The sequence below is a fragment of the Pseudorca crassidens genome, chromosome 15 (genome assembly GCF_039906515.1).
Source record: "Pseudorca crassidens isolate mPseCra1 chromosome 15, mPseCra1.hap1, whole genome shotgun sequence".
Taxonomy (NCBI): domain Eukaryota; kingdom Metazoa; phylum Chordata; class Mammalia; order Artiodactyla; family Delphinidae; genus Pseudorca; species Pseudorca crassidens.
Genome location: NC_090310.1, coordinates 2,938,837 through 2,952,619, shown reverse-complemented (window position 1 = coordinate 2,952,619; position 13,783 = coordinate 2,938,837). Strand labels below are relative to the sequence as shown.

General features: G+C 54.2%; 1 protein-coding gene across 4 annotated transcripts in view; it reads right to left on the bottom strand.

The window, feature by feature from the left end:
* SDK1 (sidekick cell adhesion molecule 1) overlaps positions 1-13,783 on the bottom strand; it is an 826,998-nt gene that overhangs the window by 213,144 nt on the left and 600,071 nt on the right. For all 4 annotated transcript variants that reach the window (XM_067705385.1, XM_067705387.1, XM_067705386.1 and 1 more), the window contains exons 8-11: positions 7,652-7,735; positions 4,113-4,307; positions 1,380-1,496; positions 79-246 (exon numbers count right to left, since the gene is read on the bottom strand). In XM_067705385.1, the coding sequence (XP_067561486.1) occupies positions 79-246; positions 1,380-1,496; positions 4,113-4,307; positions 7,652-7,735 (564 nt within the window). The remainder of the gene's footprint in view (positions 1-78; positions 247-1,379; positions 1,497-4,112; positions 4,308-7,651; positions 7,736-13,783) is intronic.

Below are 13,783 nucleotides of genomic sequence, written 5' to 3'. Positions count from 1 at the left end.
ATTGACATCCCCGAGCACAGATGACACGCCGATTAAACCATTATTAACAGAGAGCTGCACACGGGCTGTGGTCCTTACTCCACACGGTGAGCGTGGCAGACGCGTTCAGGGAGCCCTCGGAGTTGGCTGCACAGCACGTGTAGTTGCCGGCATCCTGGATTAGGACAGGGGTGATCTGCAGACCCCCAGACTCAAGGAGCGTGAACCTGGGAATTCGCACAGAGCCACTGGCCAGAATGTGGTTTCCTGGGGACGACAGACAAAACAGCAACGTGAGAACTGCAACGTTCGAGAGAAGGTAGTGCTCTGGCCGCACCCAAGAAGATAATGTGAGGAAATAATCAGAAGGAAGCGGAAACGTGAGGCACAAAAGTAACCAGAGCAGTTCGCTTTAGCGTTCATTAGAATAACAGAGACCAAGAGCATCCTACTCGTCCAATGCTGAGAGACTTGGTTACACAAGTTATGAACCATGTATGTGATTGTTTCCTTTGGGTGACTGGTTCTGAGTTTTCTTTATGCGTGTATGCATTTGAAAACTTTCTCTATGAAGCCATTATTACCTTCTAAATCAGGAAAGACAAAAAGAAAATATATAAAATGAAAGAACCCCTCTTTCTGATTAATCTGTAGGTTCCCGGATCTTCATAAGCCACGGCCCCGGTGCACGAGTCATACCTGAGAGCTGGGAAGCCACCGACTGGTTTTCTGGGAGTGAAAAAAGATGTAAGTTTTGACGTTTCTCCCAGATCCAGTCCCCTAAGCATGACCAGTTAATCGATGAGGATGAACCCAACTCAGCCGCGGTTCGTTAAGGACACACTATGTGCACTGTTCGTTTAGTGGCAGGTGTGCTGAATGTGTGGACAGGGCTGCAGACGAGCTGCAAAGAGCCCAAGATGTGACACCACTCCTCACAGGAGCTGAAACTACAGTCGGATTAAGAGAGCCACACACGTCAAGCTGCGGAGGACGCAGGCGATCCTGTGCTAGAGCAACTTTCTTAGAAATGAAGGCGGATGTAGTCGTAACTGTGACTATTACCAAGGAAGCACTCCTTCATTCACAAAGGGGAAGCTGCAGCTGAAATCCAGAGCCCGTCGGGCCCGGGGCACCCGGTGAAGGGCTTGACGGAGGACAGCACCATTCACACGGCGTACAGACACGTGCTTCCTCTTCTAGGCTGTGAGCTGCACAGAGCTTAAGGGGTCTTGCTCGTCTGACCCCTCCCCGTGCCCCTAGCATCGGCCCCGGTGGGTGCTCAGTCAATGGATTTTTACTCTTTACCGAACGAATGAGTGAGAATGACCAACACAAGGCGGGGCCGCTGGGCTCACTTGCTGCGTCGGCCGCACCCTGCAGCAGGTGCGAGCGCCTACCTCTCCTCCACGCGATGGCCGGCCTGGGAGCCCCGGACACCTCACAGCTCAGGACGGCTGTCGTCCCGTCAGTAACCGTGGTGTCCGCCGGAAGCTGGGTGAAGGCTGGGGCGACATCTAGGCAGAGGAGGTGAACAGTGAAATATTCAGTGCGTCGTCCCTCGGAAACGCTCAAGCCAGCCTGGTGGAGCCATCCACCTGGGCTTTTACAGAGCTAATCACAGAGATAACTGAGCGATGAAAAATGAAAACCTTTCAGGAGGACTACAGCCCTCCACTACCCGTCTCCCAGGCATCACCATCTTTGTTTACAGCCTGAAGAGAAATACGGTCTCGTGACGTAATGGACACACAAGTGGGGAAGAGCAGGAAGAACTGTTTTTGACCGACGTTAAAGAGAAGAGAGACGTTTATTTAGATAAATCAAACAAGCTGCTTTCATTATGTAAAGAAAAAGGAAAAAGCTAGTTTCTGAATATCCTACATCGTCCTGAAGATGACACTTTGACACTTCCTAGGATCCGTTCTGAAAGTTAAAACGACCAGATTCCAAGGGCTTCAGAGAAGAATCCCTGGGGGGAGCGTTGGGTCTTCCTGTTCACGGGGGGCCGCCCGGGCCTCCAGCTCCCAGCAGCCCTGAGTCAGACCCAGGAAGACAGCGGCAGCTCGGGCCGGCTTCGGGGAGGACTCCGCTGACTCTGCACTACTTTGCAAAAGATTAAGCCAGAATCCCTGAGTCCCAGCCGTGACCTGCAGCGCCCAAATCCTGTGTCGGGGTCCCTGGGGTGCCTGGGCCAATGCCCCCGGGGCAGAAGCGGGCAGGCCCAGTGGACCCTGGGGCAGCCGCCCGCCTCTGCCCTCCCTCCCCGCTGGGCGTCCACCTCTGGTGCGAACCCCTGGATGACGTGGGGGCCCCCCGACTGGTCTCTTCCGCTCGTCCCCTCACTGTGCCCCCACACCAGGTGCGGAGGCCCTCTGAAAGCTTCAGACGACGCCCGGCCAGTGCCCACCTCAGAGCCGCGAGGCCCCACTCGCCCCCTCTGTGCCCGCACACACCTGGGCCGGCCTGTCCCTCCACGCATCTGTCGGGCCCCTGCAGCTCCCACCTGCACCGTGGCACGCACCTCTCCAAGGCTCTGCAGGGCAGCGTCCTCCCCACCTGCAGGCCTCAGCTCCAGTAATAACCCTCTCATCTCAGAGAACCCAGCCCCCTGCGCCCGCCCTCTAACGAGCTTCCCTGGCCGCTCTGGGCCTCGCCTAGTCTTCCTCTGTAGGGCCCCCAGCGCCCTCTGCCGTCTCTCCCCTCCCCCAGGACCCTCCGTCCTGGAAGCACGAGAACCTGTTCTTCACAGCATCCTCTTAGCTCTGTCCCCGCGCCTCACGGGCCCAGAGTAGCTGACACAGGTGCTCACTAAACGTTTGTTAAGTGAACGAATAAATATTGATTGTTTTACACTCTATTTTTCTTTCACTAAAAGTACTTTAATTAAAAAAAAATCCCTTTTGCCAAACCCCGTACTTACAAAACAGACACGCAGCGTTACCATTATCACACATTTATTGTTCACTCTCCAGTTGTCACGGTAACCAGGTGAAGTAGCACTTTCATTTAAATTTCCAAACCGATCCTCCTAAGAACCCTGTGAACTGGGCTGGTGGGTTCCATTTTGAAAAGAAAACTGAGTCTCAGAGAAATCGGGTGATCTGCCCTGGGTCTCTCCCGAGAGCAGCGTCTGCAAACCACCAGCCTGGGCCTAATCCAGCCTGTCCCTGCTTTCGTAAACGGAGTTCTGTGGAACAGCCACGTCTGCTCAGAACCATCTGCGCTGCCTGCAGGCTACGACAGCAAGGTGAGGAGTAGCAACGGAAACCACGTCCTTCAAAGGCGAAAACAGGCACCATCTGGCTTTGTACAGAAAAAGCTTGCCCATCCCTGCCCTACAACATCCACTATTCCAAACAGGCTGAAATCATTCTAATGGATCAAAACACAGTTTTTGGCTTAAGTCCCCAGTATTATCTCTGCTGCTTGAAGTGATACTGGTTTCCTATGCTCCACAACGGAGGGGAAATTTGACCCCCGGCCAAGGCTGGAGGAAATGACCCCTAGTTTACCAAAACATATGCGTGAATATTTCAGGATCGCGTCGGTCCCTTCCTACTTCTGGCTGACGAGAGCCACTGGCCACGGACACGCTGACCAGTCTGCTTTCTCCGACGGCTCTCAGCATTTTGCTTCCAAAGGGCAGACGTGAAAGGCAGGGTTCCCTAATCCCTAAATCCTACTTCGTTTTAGAAGAACAACATTGCGACTATGGGAGGTTAAAGAGAAAGCCCGCAAATATAATAAAAACCTTTACCTTTACTTCACTTTTCAGAGTGCCAAAGTATTTCTGTTACTGGGACAATAAAAGAAAGTCACAAAAGAACTATAATTATTCAATAAAACTAAAATAGAGAATGAATATAAAAAAATGGAAAAAAGATCCAAAGAGAAAGACGCGGGATGAGCTGCTGTTCACTAACCGTCTTTCCAGTTCTGTCCAGAAAAACGGGGAGTGTGTTCCTATGTCTCAGCAAAGCGGTGTGTTCAAGGGCTGGGAAGGTCAAGGCTCCAGAGGGCCGGGGGGAGCGCCGGGATGGGGGTGCTCGGGCTGAACAGACACTGGCGTTTTCTGACATGTCCATGGGGCGAGGACTGGGGAGGCCGGCTCTGCAGCGGGTAGTACTCACTGGTGACGTCCAGGTAGGTGTAGGTCTGGACCTCCCCGCCCTCGTTACTGGCGAAGCACTGGAAGATTCCTGAGTCCTCCGGACGCAGCTTCTGGACGCGCAGGCCTCCACTCGACAGCACGTGGTATCGAGGGCTCTGGAGCTTGTTGATGGAGACCGCGTCCTTGAACCACCGGAGGGTGGGAAGAGGGGCCCCTGTGCAGAAGGGAAACAAAAATCGTTAAGCTTCAAGAATTCCTTACGTGAGGGCTAAATGGCAGTATTTCAACGGGCATTTTCTCATCTAGTCGTCCCTCCAAGCGCCCTGTGAGGCGTCATTTTTCTCATCGTATGTGAAGACGGGGAGGGAGAGGCCCGAAGGGGGCGGTGTGGGGCAGCTGCAGCCCCTTCCGGCTCTTCCCACGGCCTGTGCTCTTGTCCAGATGGTTCTGGCCACGACTGACCTCGGGCAGGGCTGGGAGGAAGGTCTCTGTCTCTGCCTCGCGGGCTCGGGGAAGGGTCACCAGGGCGGAGACTGTGCCACCCGGCAGAACACTTAACCCCGCCTTGTCCCCGCAGGGAACAAGGGTCACAGTGACCTCAAAGGTGGCTGTGAAGGTTAATTGGGTCAGTACACGAGTACCTCCTGGGGCCCGGCCCATGGCGCGCGCGGACAGAGCCGCTCGCTGCTCGTTGTCACAACTAAGGCCAGTGCCAGCACGCACCGGCTTGGCAACAGCTCTGTCTAAGGAGCGGGATATCGCTGACCACCCGCTAGCGCGCCGTGCCGGGGCAGTGATCGGTTAGGTAAAGGGATAAGCACAGGAGGTGCATCTGGTTCAGGCTGGGGAGACACGAGAGGTCCACGCTGTGGCTGCAGGAAGTCACCTTGGCCCCCGACCCTGTACCCAAGAGCGGAGTGAGCTGAGATCACAGCCAAGATTTCGACCAAGAGGGCGAGGGCCACGCTGGGGCTCGGGGCCCAGCTGCCCCTCCTGGGTGTCCCTTCCTCATCCTGATGATGTTACGGGGCAGACCTAGGCCTCCAGGCCGTGAGACTGGAGTTGCTCGCGGTCTCGCCACCTGGAAGGAGGTTGAGGCTAGGGTCGGATGGGGCGTATGCGGCGGACAAGGTCACTGGGGAAGAACCCAGGTTGTCGATGAAGGGACTGTCCTTAGCCCGGGAGCACGAGGACCTCTGTTGCTCGTCCCCCAAATGGGTGTGGTCAGTGCAGGTAACCAGGCGATGATGCACTATTTCCTGGCGGCCTCGCTGCGTGGGACACACCGGGCTCCTCCTCTTGGTGGCTTTTCCGGGAGCCTCGGGGAACCAGCTGAAGGAAGACTGCTTCCGTTCTCCTTCTTCCTGGACCTGAGCAGGGTCAGGTTATCCAGGGAGGGTAGACAAGGGAGCCCATCCAGGGAATGAGACCATGGCCCTCAAGACAAGAGTTCTGGGCTCCGGGGGGCACAGTGTGTTTGTTGTGGCCCTGCGGGAAGTGCAGAACGTCTGGGCTTATTTCTAGATCTCAGATGGTGCTGTGCCTCAGTCTCCCTAAATAGAAAATGAATTTAAATAAAATATCTTGATGTGATTCATGCTGAAAGGCACACCCAAATCCCTTGCCTTAAGATGCTATGTAGGTATAAGATGTCTTCCTTAATAAATAAAGTTAATGTCGTGGAATATTTCAAGAGAAGGTATTCTCAGATTCTGTTCTTTGCCTAAATTATGCTTCCTGGCACTTTTCATTAAATCAGGAAATTAAAAAAAAATCCATTGCAAGGTGAAAGCATAAGCAATCCACGTAAACTCTCATAATAGCAATTACATGATGTAGTTTTCATAAAGAATAACCACTTCACATGCTGCTATAGTTGCATTGTCAAAAGGAAGAAGTAAATTATATGATGGCCATGCAAGGCTGAAAGACCCGTTCAGCGTATGTTCATCAGCGTGTACTTAACAAGCAGTTTACTCTGCAGATATCAGGCCAGAAAAGCAACCTCTTGTCAAGGGGAGAGCCTAACATTGTCATTTATTGAAAAATAATTGTTAGTATATAGGGGAACTAGGAGTATATCTATTTTGGGGCGATTTAATGTCATAAACAGAAATCTTATCCCCACAGTATTGTAGATTCTCGTTTCTAAAACATAAGCACTCTAAATATTTTGTAGCTTCACTTTCACAGAGTTGCTGGCCGTAAAAAGCTGGTGTTCATAGAGAAGAGAGAACAATGCAGCAAAGATCTCCACTTGAACTTCACAGGACTCTTCTCATTCCTGTCTTCTCCCGCCCTGAGCCCCAGCATCGGAGAAGAGAAGCAGAGCAGGGATGGAGACTGCACCCTGGGAGCTGGCGGGACTGGGAACCAGAACCGGTAAGGAAATGACTCTTCTGGGCGGGAGCAGCTGTGGCAGAGGCTCAGTGGATGGAGGGGAGGGGAGGGGACGGGAGGGGACTCTTGGCCGGACGCCCCTCTCTACGCTGACACTCAACACTGTCCTGAGTGGCACTCCCACTCCTTCCCAGAAATGGAAAGTGACCTGCAGATCGGTGGTATCTGTTCCGAGTCCCAGGGCCTTGGCTCTCAGGGTCCAGGCCTAAGCACTGGCTTTGGAGCTGGTGCCTGTGGGTTTCGATCCCGTCTCCACCAACACGTGGCCTGAGGCAGGCTGCCTGTCCGGGGCTCAGTGAGCCACGCCCCGGCGCCAGACCGCGGGCGGAGCTGAAGGTGTCTCCTTCATGGTCCTGACTGCGCTTCGAGCGAGTTACTTAGCTTTGCTTCTTAAGGGGTGTTTCCCCATGTATAGAGGGACGTAACGATCGCTCCCTTACGCAGCTGTCATGAAGATTTACAGAATTGTTAGGAATCCTCGCCCGCCAAACTCTTAGAAGAAAAACCCCACCCTTAAGATGAACAGGTGTTAACATAAAGGTTCCTTTTCCTTACTTGACAACCTCCAGAGGACTCGTGAAGTTTTGTTTGTGAAATCGCCACAGACAGCCCGTCTCTGTCGGGGCGTTTAGCGTAACTACTTGTGTGCTGGACAAGTAATGGGAACACAGGGACAACGAGGGGGGTCGAGGCTCGGGGTGAGAGGTAGAATTCCCTGAGTAACAAAGGAAAAGTCGACTCCAAGCTGAGAGGGTGGAAAAACAGAAGATTTCCTATCTGAGAAGTTGGAACGATCTCTCTTCTCTCAAGTGGGCGTGGTCACCAGTCCCGCTCACCCCACGGATGAGAATGAACTTCCTGCCCCGAGTCTTAGGGCTCTTGCAGAATCAGAGCCTCTGAAGGGAGACAAGGGGACAGGACTTCATCTCTCTCTGTTGGGACGGACAGGGTGAAGGCTTCCTTGCTGTTCCCTTGGGTAAGGAGTATTAGCCCCGCTTTGCAGGTTACATGCCCAGCAACTGAGTTCCACTCCACGCCAACGGCCCCATTTCTAATCACCACAGTCAACCTGTCGCTGTCCAGAGGACGGCTCTCCCTGGAGACGCCGTTTCTGTTCCTCCACCACGTCGCTGCTTGCCCTGCGGCTCCCGCACTCACCCACGGCTCCACACACGATGTCCACGGTTTCTTCCACTTCCACTAAAATCCGACTCTCAGGTTCCGCAGTAAAATACGGCGGCTCTTTAAACAAGAAAAAACCAAAACAGCCCGTAAGCCAAAGAGGTGTATTTCAGAAGACCCTCACAGCCTGCAAGAGTTTGAGCTCCTTTTAAAAACTATTTTTGAAAACTTCATTAGTTACCGTCGTGCACCCAGACTCAGAATTCGGTGCGCAGAGGCCAAAGGCAATTTACAGTCTAAGGTTCTGGAAGGCAAATTACTACTCAGGGCACTGGCTACATTTCAGTTCATGGGCTTGAATAATGGAATGTCTTAAGTCATATTTTAGAAGGACTACCCCGTGAGGTTCATAAAGGTTTATATTTACAGCACAGTATTTTATAGTCTAGTTTGCTTCAGTATCTAAACTAAACAACAACTCGTGAAGCATGTTAAATCAAGCACGGCAGACAGGCGCCCGGCCTGTTTCAGGGAACGGGGCAGCCTATTAACGTATTTTTTAAAGTCTTAGCAGTTCTTCTTCTCCAAAATATAGATTTAATACTTCAGTGGAATGCAAAGTAATAGCTAAGAGAAGAAGAAAATGGGCCCCTCGTCCATCTTCAGTAGCAAAGGAAACCCAACCACTCGCATAGCTCCAGACACCCTGCTCGCGTTCCTGCTCAACAGCAAGACAAGCAGCGGTTGTTTGTATTAAACGATGAATCTCCTTGGAGACTAAACTGCAGTATTTTTCTCAGTTTATTCAGCAGGAATTCAACGGTGGCAAGGCCAGGTTCGAGGAGTATTAAGGTAGTAGTGATTTCATTATCATGATAACAAAGGGCCGTTGTATTCACTTTCTGTGTGATAATTTCTGGGCGCTGTCTTCCAGAGTGGTTTATTTCCACTGTAATTGTGTTGAATGTGGATACTATAGCTTGGCTATATCTTGTATGGACTGTATCGTTAAAACAGGGTGGGACCTAAAAGACCAAAAAGAGAAATGAAAACTTAGCATTTCAAGGAGATGATTAAGGAGACAAGGCTGAAGGTTCCTCGCTGGAAGCAGTCAGGTATCAATCCTGCAATTACCTGCATCGCTCAAGCGGAAACAATCTGCTGAAGGAACCAGTCTGGCTGAGGCCACGGCTGCAAATTCACTAGACGGAGGCAGATTCGCCACTGAGTTGTGTGTGTGCAGAGACCAGGCCTCAAGAAATACTGCAGAGATCCCATGTCTCTTTCTCAAGCTGGTCTTCACTGCACACTCCTGCGTGCACACTCACGCGTGCACATTCAGCCGCGTCTCCTTCATCCCTAACAATGACAACAGCGTTGCTTACGCTCTAACTACACAGCAGCTGCACCCTACCAAGGCCCCGGTGTGCAGGTCACGCTCCATTCTCATCAGCAAATGCTGAAGCTGATATCTACCCCTGTGGTCTGGTTAAAGGGATGTGCGGGGAATGGAAAAGAACTAAGTTAAAACATCAACATCTGCTATGACGGATTACAGTTTTCCTTTCTTAAACATTTTTATTTTGAGATCACTGGAGAGTCCCACGCGTTTGTAATACATAATAAAGATCCCTTGTGTCCCCTCAGCAGGGACATCTTGCAGAAACTATAGTCCAACCAAGATACTGACAGTGAAACGTGTAGCCTATTGTATTCAACGTTCCCGGCCCCCCAGTCTCGGTTGTATTCGTGTGGACGACTCAGTGCAGGTCTGTGCATCCACACCACCGTCAAGATGCAGAACGGGCCCGCCACCACAGGGGTCCTCCACGCTGCCCTTCTGTAACCATGCCCACCCCAAGGTCCCATCCTGAACCTCTGGCAGCCATGCATCTGCTCTCCATCTCTATAATTCTGTCCTTTCAAGAACGTTATATAAATCAAATGATACAGTATGTAACCTTTGGAACTGGCTTTTTCCACGCAGCATACTTCCCTCGAGATTCTTCCAAGAGTCACACTTTGGTGGGAAGAACCCATACCTATAGATATGCTCAACATCTACAGGACCAGACAATCCCCGAGGCACTGATTACAGAGGCTGTCTGGCACCCCGGCCGATGTCCCGGTGCTGCCGTCCGTCGCCCTGCAGTGCCCAGGTCTTCCCCAAGTGCTGGGGGGGAAGCCCCCAGGGTCAGAGACAACAGGCCCTCCTCACATGGTGACCTGAGGCTGGACCGAGCTGACTGAAGGCCTGGCTCTGGGGCTGCAGGTGCCTTAGGGACCCCCGGGCCTGCTCGGGGCGGCTCCTCTGCGAGCGCCGTCATCCCCGCCCGGCCAGTTCCACGGGCTCACGGCTCCATATCCTCTGTGGCCCCGAGCTCAGAGCCGCCAGGCTCCTGGGCACGTCCCGCCGGGCGGTCTGCCAGAGCTGGCCGAGCGCTGTGTGTCTCCTCCGCAGCCGACACCCAGGCAAGCTTTAGTGGCCAGGGAGGCCGGGGCTGCTCACTCACTTACTGGTTCCCCCGCCTCTTCCGGGAAGCCTTCCAGGTGCTGAGCCCTCAGCGCAGCCGTGGGGCGGCCGAAGCCCTCCCAGACGCACGCGGCTTCCGACGGTAACGTCATCTCTCCCACGTCCGCACTTACCACTTCTCTCCCTGCTGACCCCGCATTCCAGCCCAGCTCAGCAGTGCCCTCGGCTACTTCCGCGTACACTTGTCTATAAGGAGAACAGTGGGGGAAAGCACCGGGCGGTTCACCCAAGAAAGACTGAGGTGACTGGTGGGGAGAACCTGCTGTGAACGAGTCATCCCCGCCACGGACTTTTCAACCACTTAACCTTCAAAGGGCAAGTGCGCGTCTTAGCTAATCAGCAACAATTCTGTCTAGAAAGGGTACCCTGCCAACGCAGGTGCACACTAGACTTTTAAAAATTTATCGCAATGGAGGCCAATAAAACCAGGGACTGAAACTAACACTTTCATCTCTTTTGAAACAATATGAAGCCGTCAGGAAAACGTTCTCATCCCGTGTGACACCGGCGTGTTAAGAAGAGGCCAGCCACGCGGGCTGTCCTCCACACGTCCCCCGGGGGCCACGGGCAGCTCCTCCAGGCAGCACAGCAAGCCTCCAGTCCCCTGACCTCAGAGCCTGACGCAGGGATACCTCCCAGGCAGCCCCCAAATTAGGATCCCTCAGGCTCTCCTGCCCTCGATGCTGGGCTCTGGCTCCTGCACCATCCACCCCGCAACCCCGGCTCACGGCACAGCCCAGAGATGCCCCCTCTGCCGTCTGCCCTTCTCCCAGAGCGGCCGTCTCGGGAAGCGGCAGGGCCCGTGGTGTGCCCTTGACTCACCACTGTCGTCCACGCTTGCATGCCTTTGTCCACTGGGGTGGGCAGAATGCCCCCAGGAGATGTCCACCCCCAGTCACCGGTACCTGTGAACATGCTACGCTACGCGGCAGGGGAACTCTGCCGACGTGACCGACGTCATCGACCTAAAAACGGGGAGATGATTTCAGAGCAGCGGGGCGGGCCCAGTCTCATCACAGGGACCCCTAACAGCAGAGAACTTTCTCCAGCTGGCAGCGGGAGCGACGGCAGGAGGGGAGGCCAGAGATCCGCGGTATGAGGACTCGGCCTGCTGCTGGCTCTGAAGATGAAGGTGGCCACAGCCAGGGATGCCGGTTGTCTCGAGAACCTGAGAAAGACCCCCCAACAGCCAGAAAGGAAACAGGCCAGTCCCACAACCGCATGAACTGGATTCTGCAGCCCCTGGGTGAGCCGGGAGGTGGATCCTCCCGGGGCCTCGGGAGAAGAGCCCAGCCCAGCCACAGCCTCGGCTGCAGCCTCGGGAGGTCGGGAACCGTGAGGCGACACATCTGTATTATTTTAAGCTGTTGAGTTTGTGGTCCTTTCTCACAAGAGCAACACAAAGGCCGTCACTGGTCCTGGCTCCTCCCCGTGGACCAGCCTTTCTCAAGTTGCCTCGTTGGCATATTCACACCGATCTGCAAGGCCAGTCCTCGTGTTCCTTCTCCTGCAGCCGGGCTGGGTCTGCCCCACCCACGTACCCCTTGGGACCGATGACCCACGTCTGTGTGATGCGCCCACCACGCTGGAGGCTGCTTCAGGGAAGAGCGTGTCTTGGTCATCTCTGCGTCTTAGCACCTGCCATCATTTCTGAGAAGACACTTAGAAACCGCCCACTGGAGAAGAGAGAGAGGAGACGCCCACAGACTTCAGGACCCTGAAACTCCTTCGGGGTGGAGACGCATCTAACTCGTCTTCATGCCACCCAGGCTGGTACTCCCGCTGGGTTCCTGGCACACGCTCTGCGCTGGTGAATGACAGGTGGGTGAGCGGAGAAGCAGAGGATGGCGGGGGAGCCTGGAATTGGACGGCGTGTGCGAGAGTTCACACCCTGCTCCCCAGACAGAATTCCTGCTCATCTCGGGGCACCAGGAGCTGCCGGTGCTGCATCCAGGGGCAAGTCACGCCAGCATCGTCTGAGGTCTGTCTCATGCTTCCTCTGGTTTTAAGGAACAGCTCTGTGATAGCTCTTTTCTGAGCTTTAATCAGTGGTAAGATGCCATGCGGATAAGCTCTCCAGTTGGTGACAGGATGCCGATAATGAATTTGGGTGCTTTACTAGGGGTCGTATGTGAAAACTATAAAAAAAGACATCTCAGGCTTTTCTTAAACCGATGTGAACAAGTGAGCAGGCAGGTGCTCTGTGAATCTCCATGAGGAGAGGACTATATGCTCCCTGCAAGATTCTCTTCTGGCCCGAATTGCTGTGAAAGCCCCTCTCCTGCCAACCCCAGGGGAGCCCCCTCAGCCCCCGCCTTGCTGAGTGTCTAAGCACTCGCCGTGTGCAACTATAGCTGCCGCGTGAAGGGACTGCCTTCCGCATAAGACCCTGGACGCCGGGACCAGCAGAGCTTCGGGGAGGCCGACTCAGTAAAGACCTCCGTGTCAAGTGGAGAGAAGGAAGGAAGAGAACAGGAAGGAAGGAAGGAAGGAATCTGGGTTGCAAACAAACGTCTAAGAGATGCTCGGTCTCAGCTCTAGGGGAACAACTTCTCAGTCACGGTGCTGCTATCAGCAGAGAGGCGTTACAGGTAACTTGTTATTTTAATAGTAGTTCAGATATTGGAGTTTCTGCATGATGTATGTATAAAAAATCAGAATAGACTTGAGGTTTACAGAGAAAGCTCTGTACAACTGTCATGCCCACTCACCCGAGTTTCTGGGCGGGGGTGAAGAAGGCATTGCGCCTCGGGCAGGACACGTGTATGCATGGCCGCGCTGTGCGTGGGACCAGATCCGTCAGTCTGGACGGGAGATGGACCCGCCGTGTTTCACTGAGGTTGAGACGTTGCAGCATCGGTAAGAGGCGTCGTTTTGTTTCCACCCAAGAAAGAAGAAATGCTTCCGTGGGTCGTGAGACACGTGCTGACTTCAGAGGCTGCAGGCGTGGAAGATGCATCATGTCACCGCTGCAGGTAAAGCACTAAGGGTGACGTGTGTCACCGCGGAGTCCTACCCACGGCTCCCAAAGCTGCCATTTCAGTCCTTCCGTGCCCGTTACTTCATATCGTCCTCACAACACGAGCCGGAAACATCTTCTGCAGCACCCACATTTCACAGCCGTGGACGCTGAGGCCCGCAGAGGCCAGCGAGTGGTGCAGTGAGAACCTGGGCCCAGTCCCGTCTCCACAGCCTGTTCCGTCATGCATGCAGCATCAATGACCCACTAGAGTGTCCGCTCTCTGTAGGACAAGAGCTGGGACAGCGTCACTCCTCTGCCCGGTGAAAAGTCTGAGAGGTCACAGAGGCAAGTGGTGACGACTGAGGGAGTCCTGAGGGACACGCAGACCCACAAGGCAGGTAAGGAGGGACCCGGGCGGGAAAGGCCATTCATCCTAAGCACAGGTGCTCGGGGGTCTGAAGGGCGACGGTCCACGTCTTGGGTGGGCCTCCTTGAGGGGCAGATCTGAGACAGGGCTCCCTGCCAGTGGTTTATCTGGGAGGTGATGGGGACACCATCGGGAGGGCGGGAGGCCGGCTGTAAACGAGCGCGTCGCCAAGGCGGCCCCTGCTGTGGGTGACTGGGTTTACCCCGCGGGGAGACTCTGGAGGCCAGCGAAGACCCCAACCTCCAA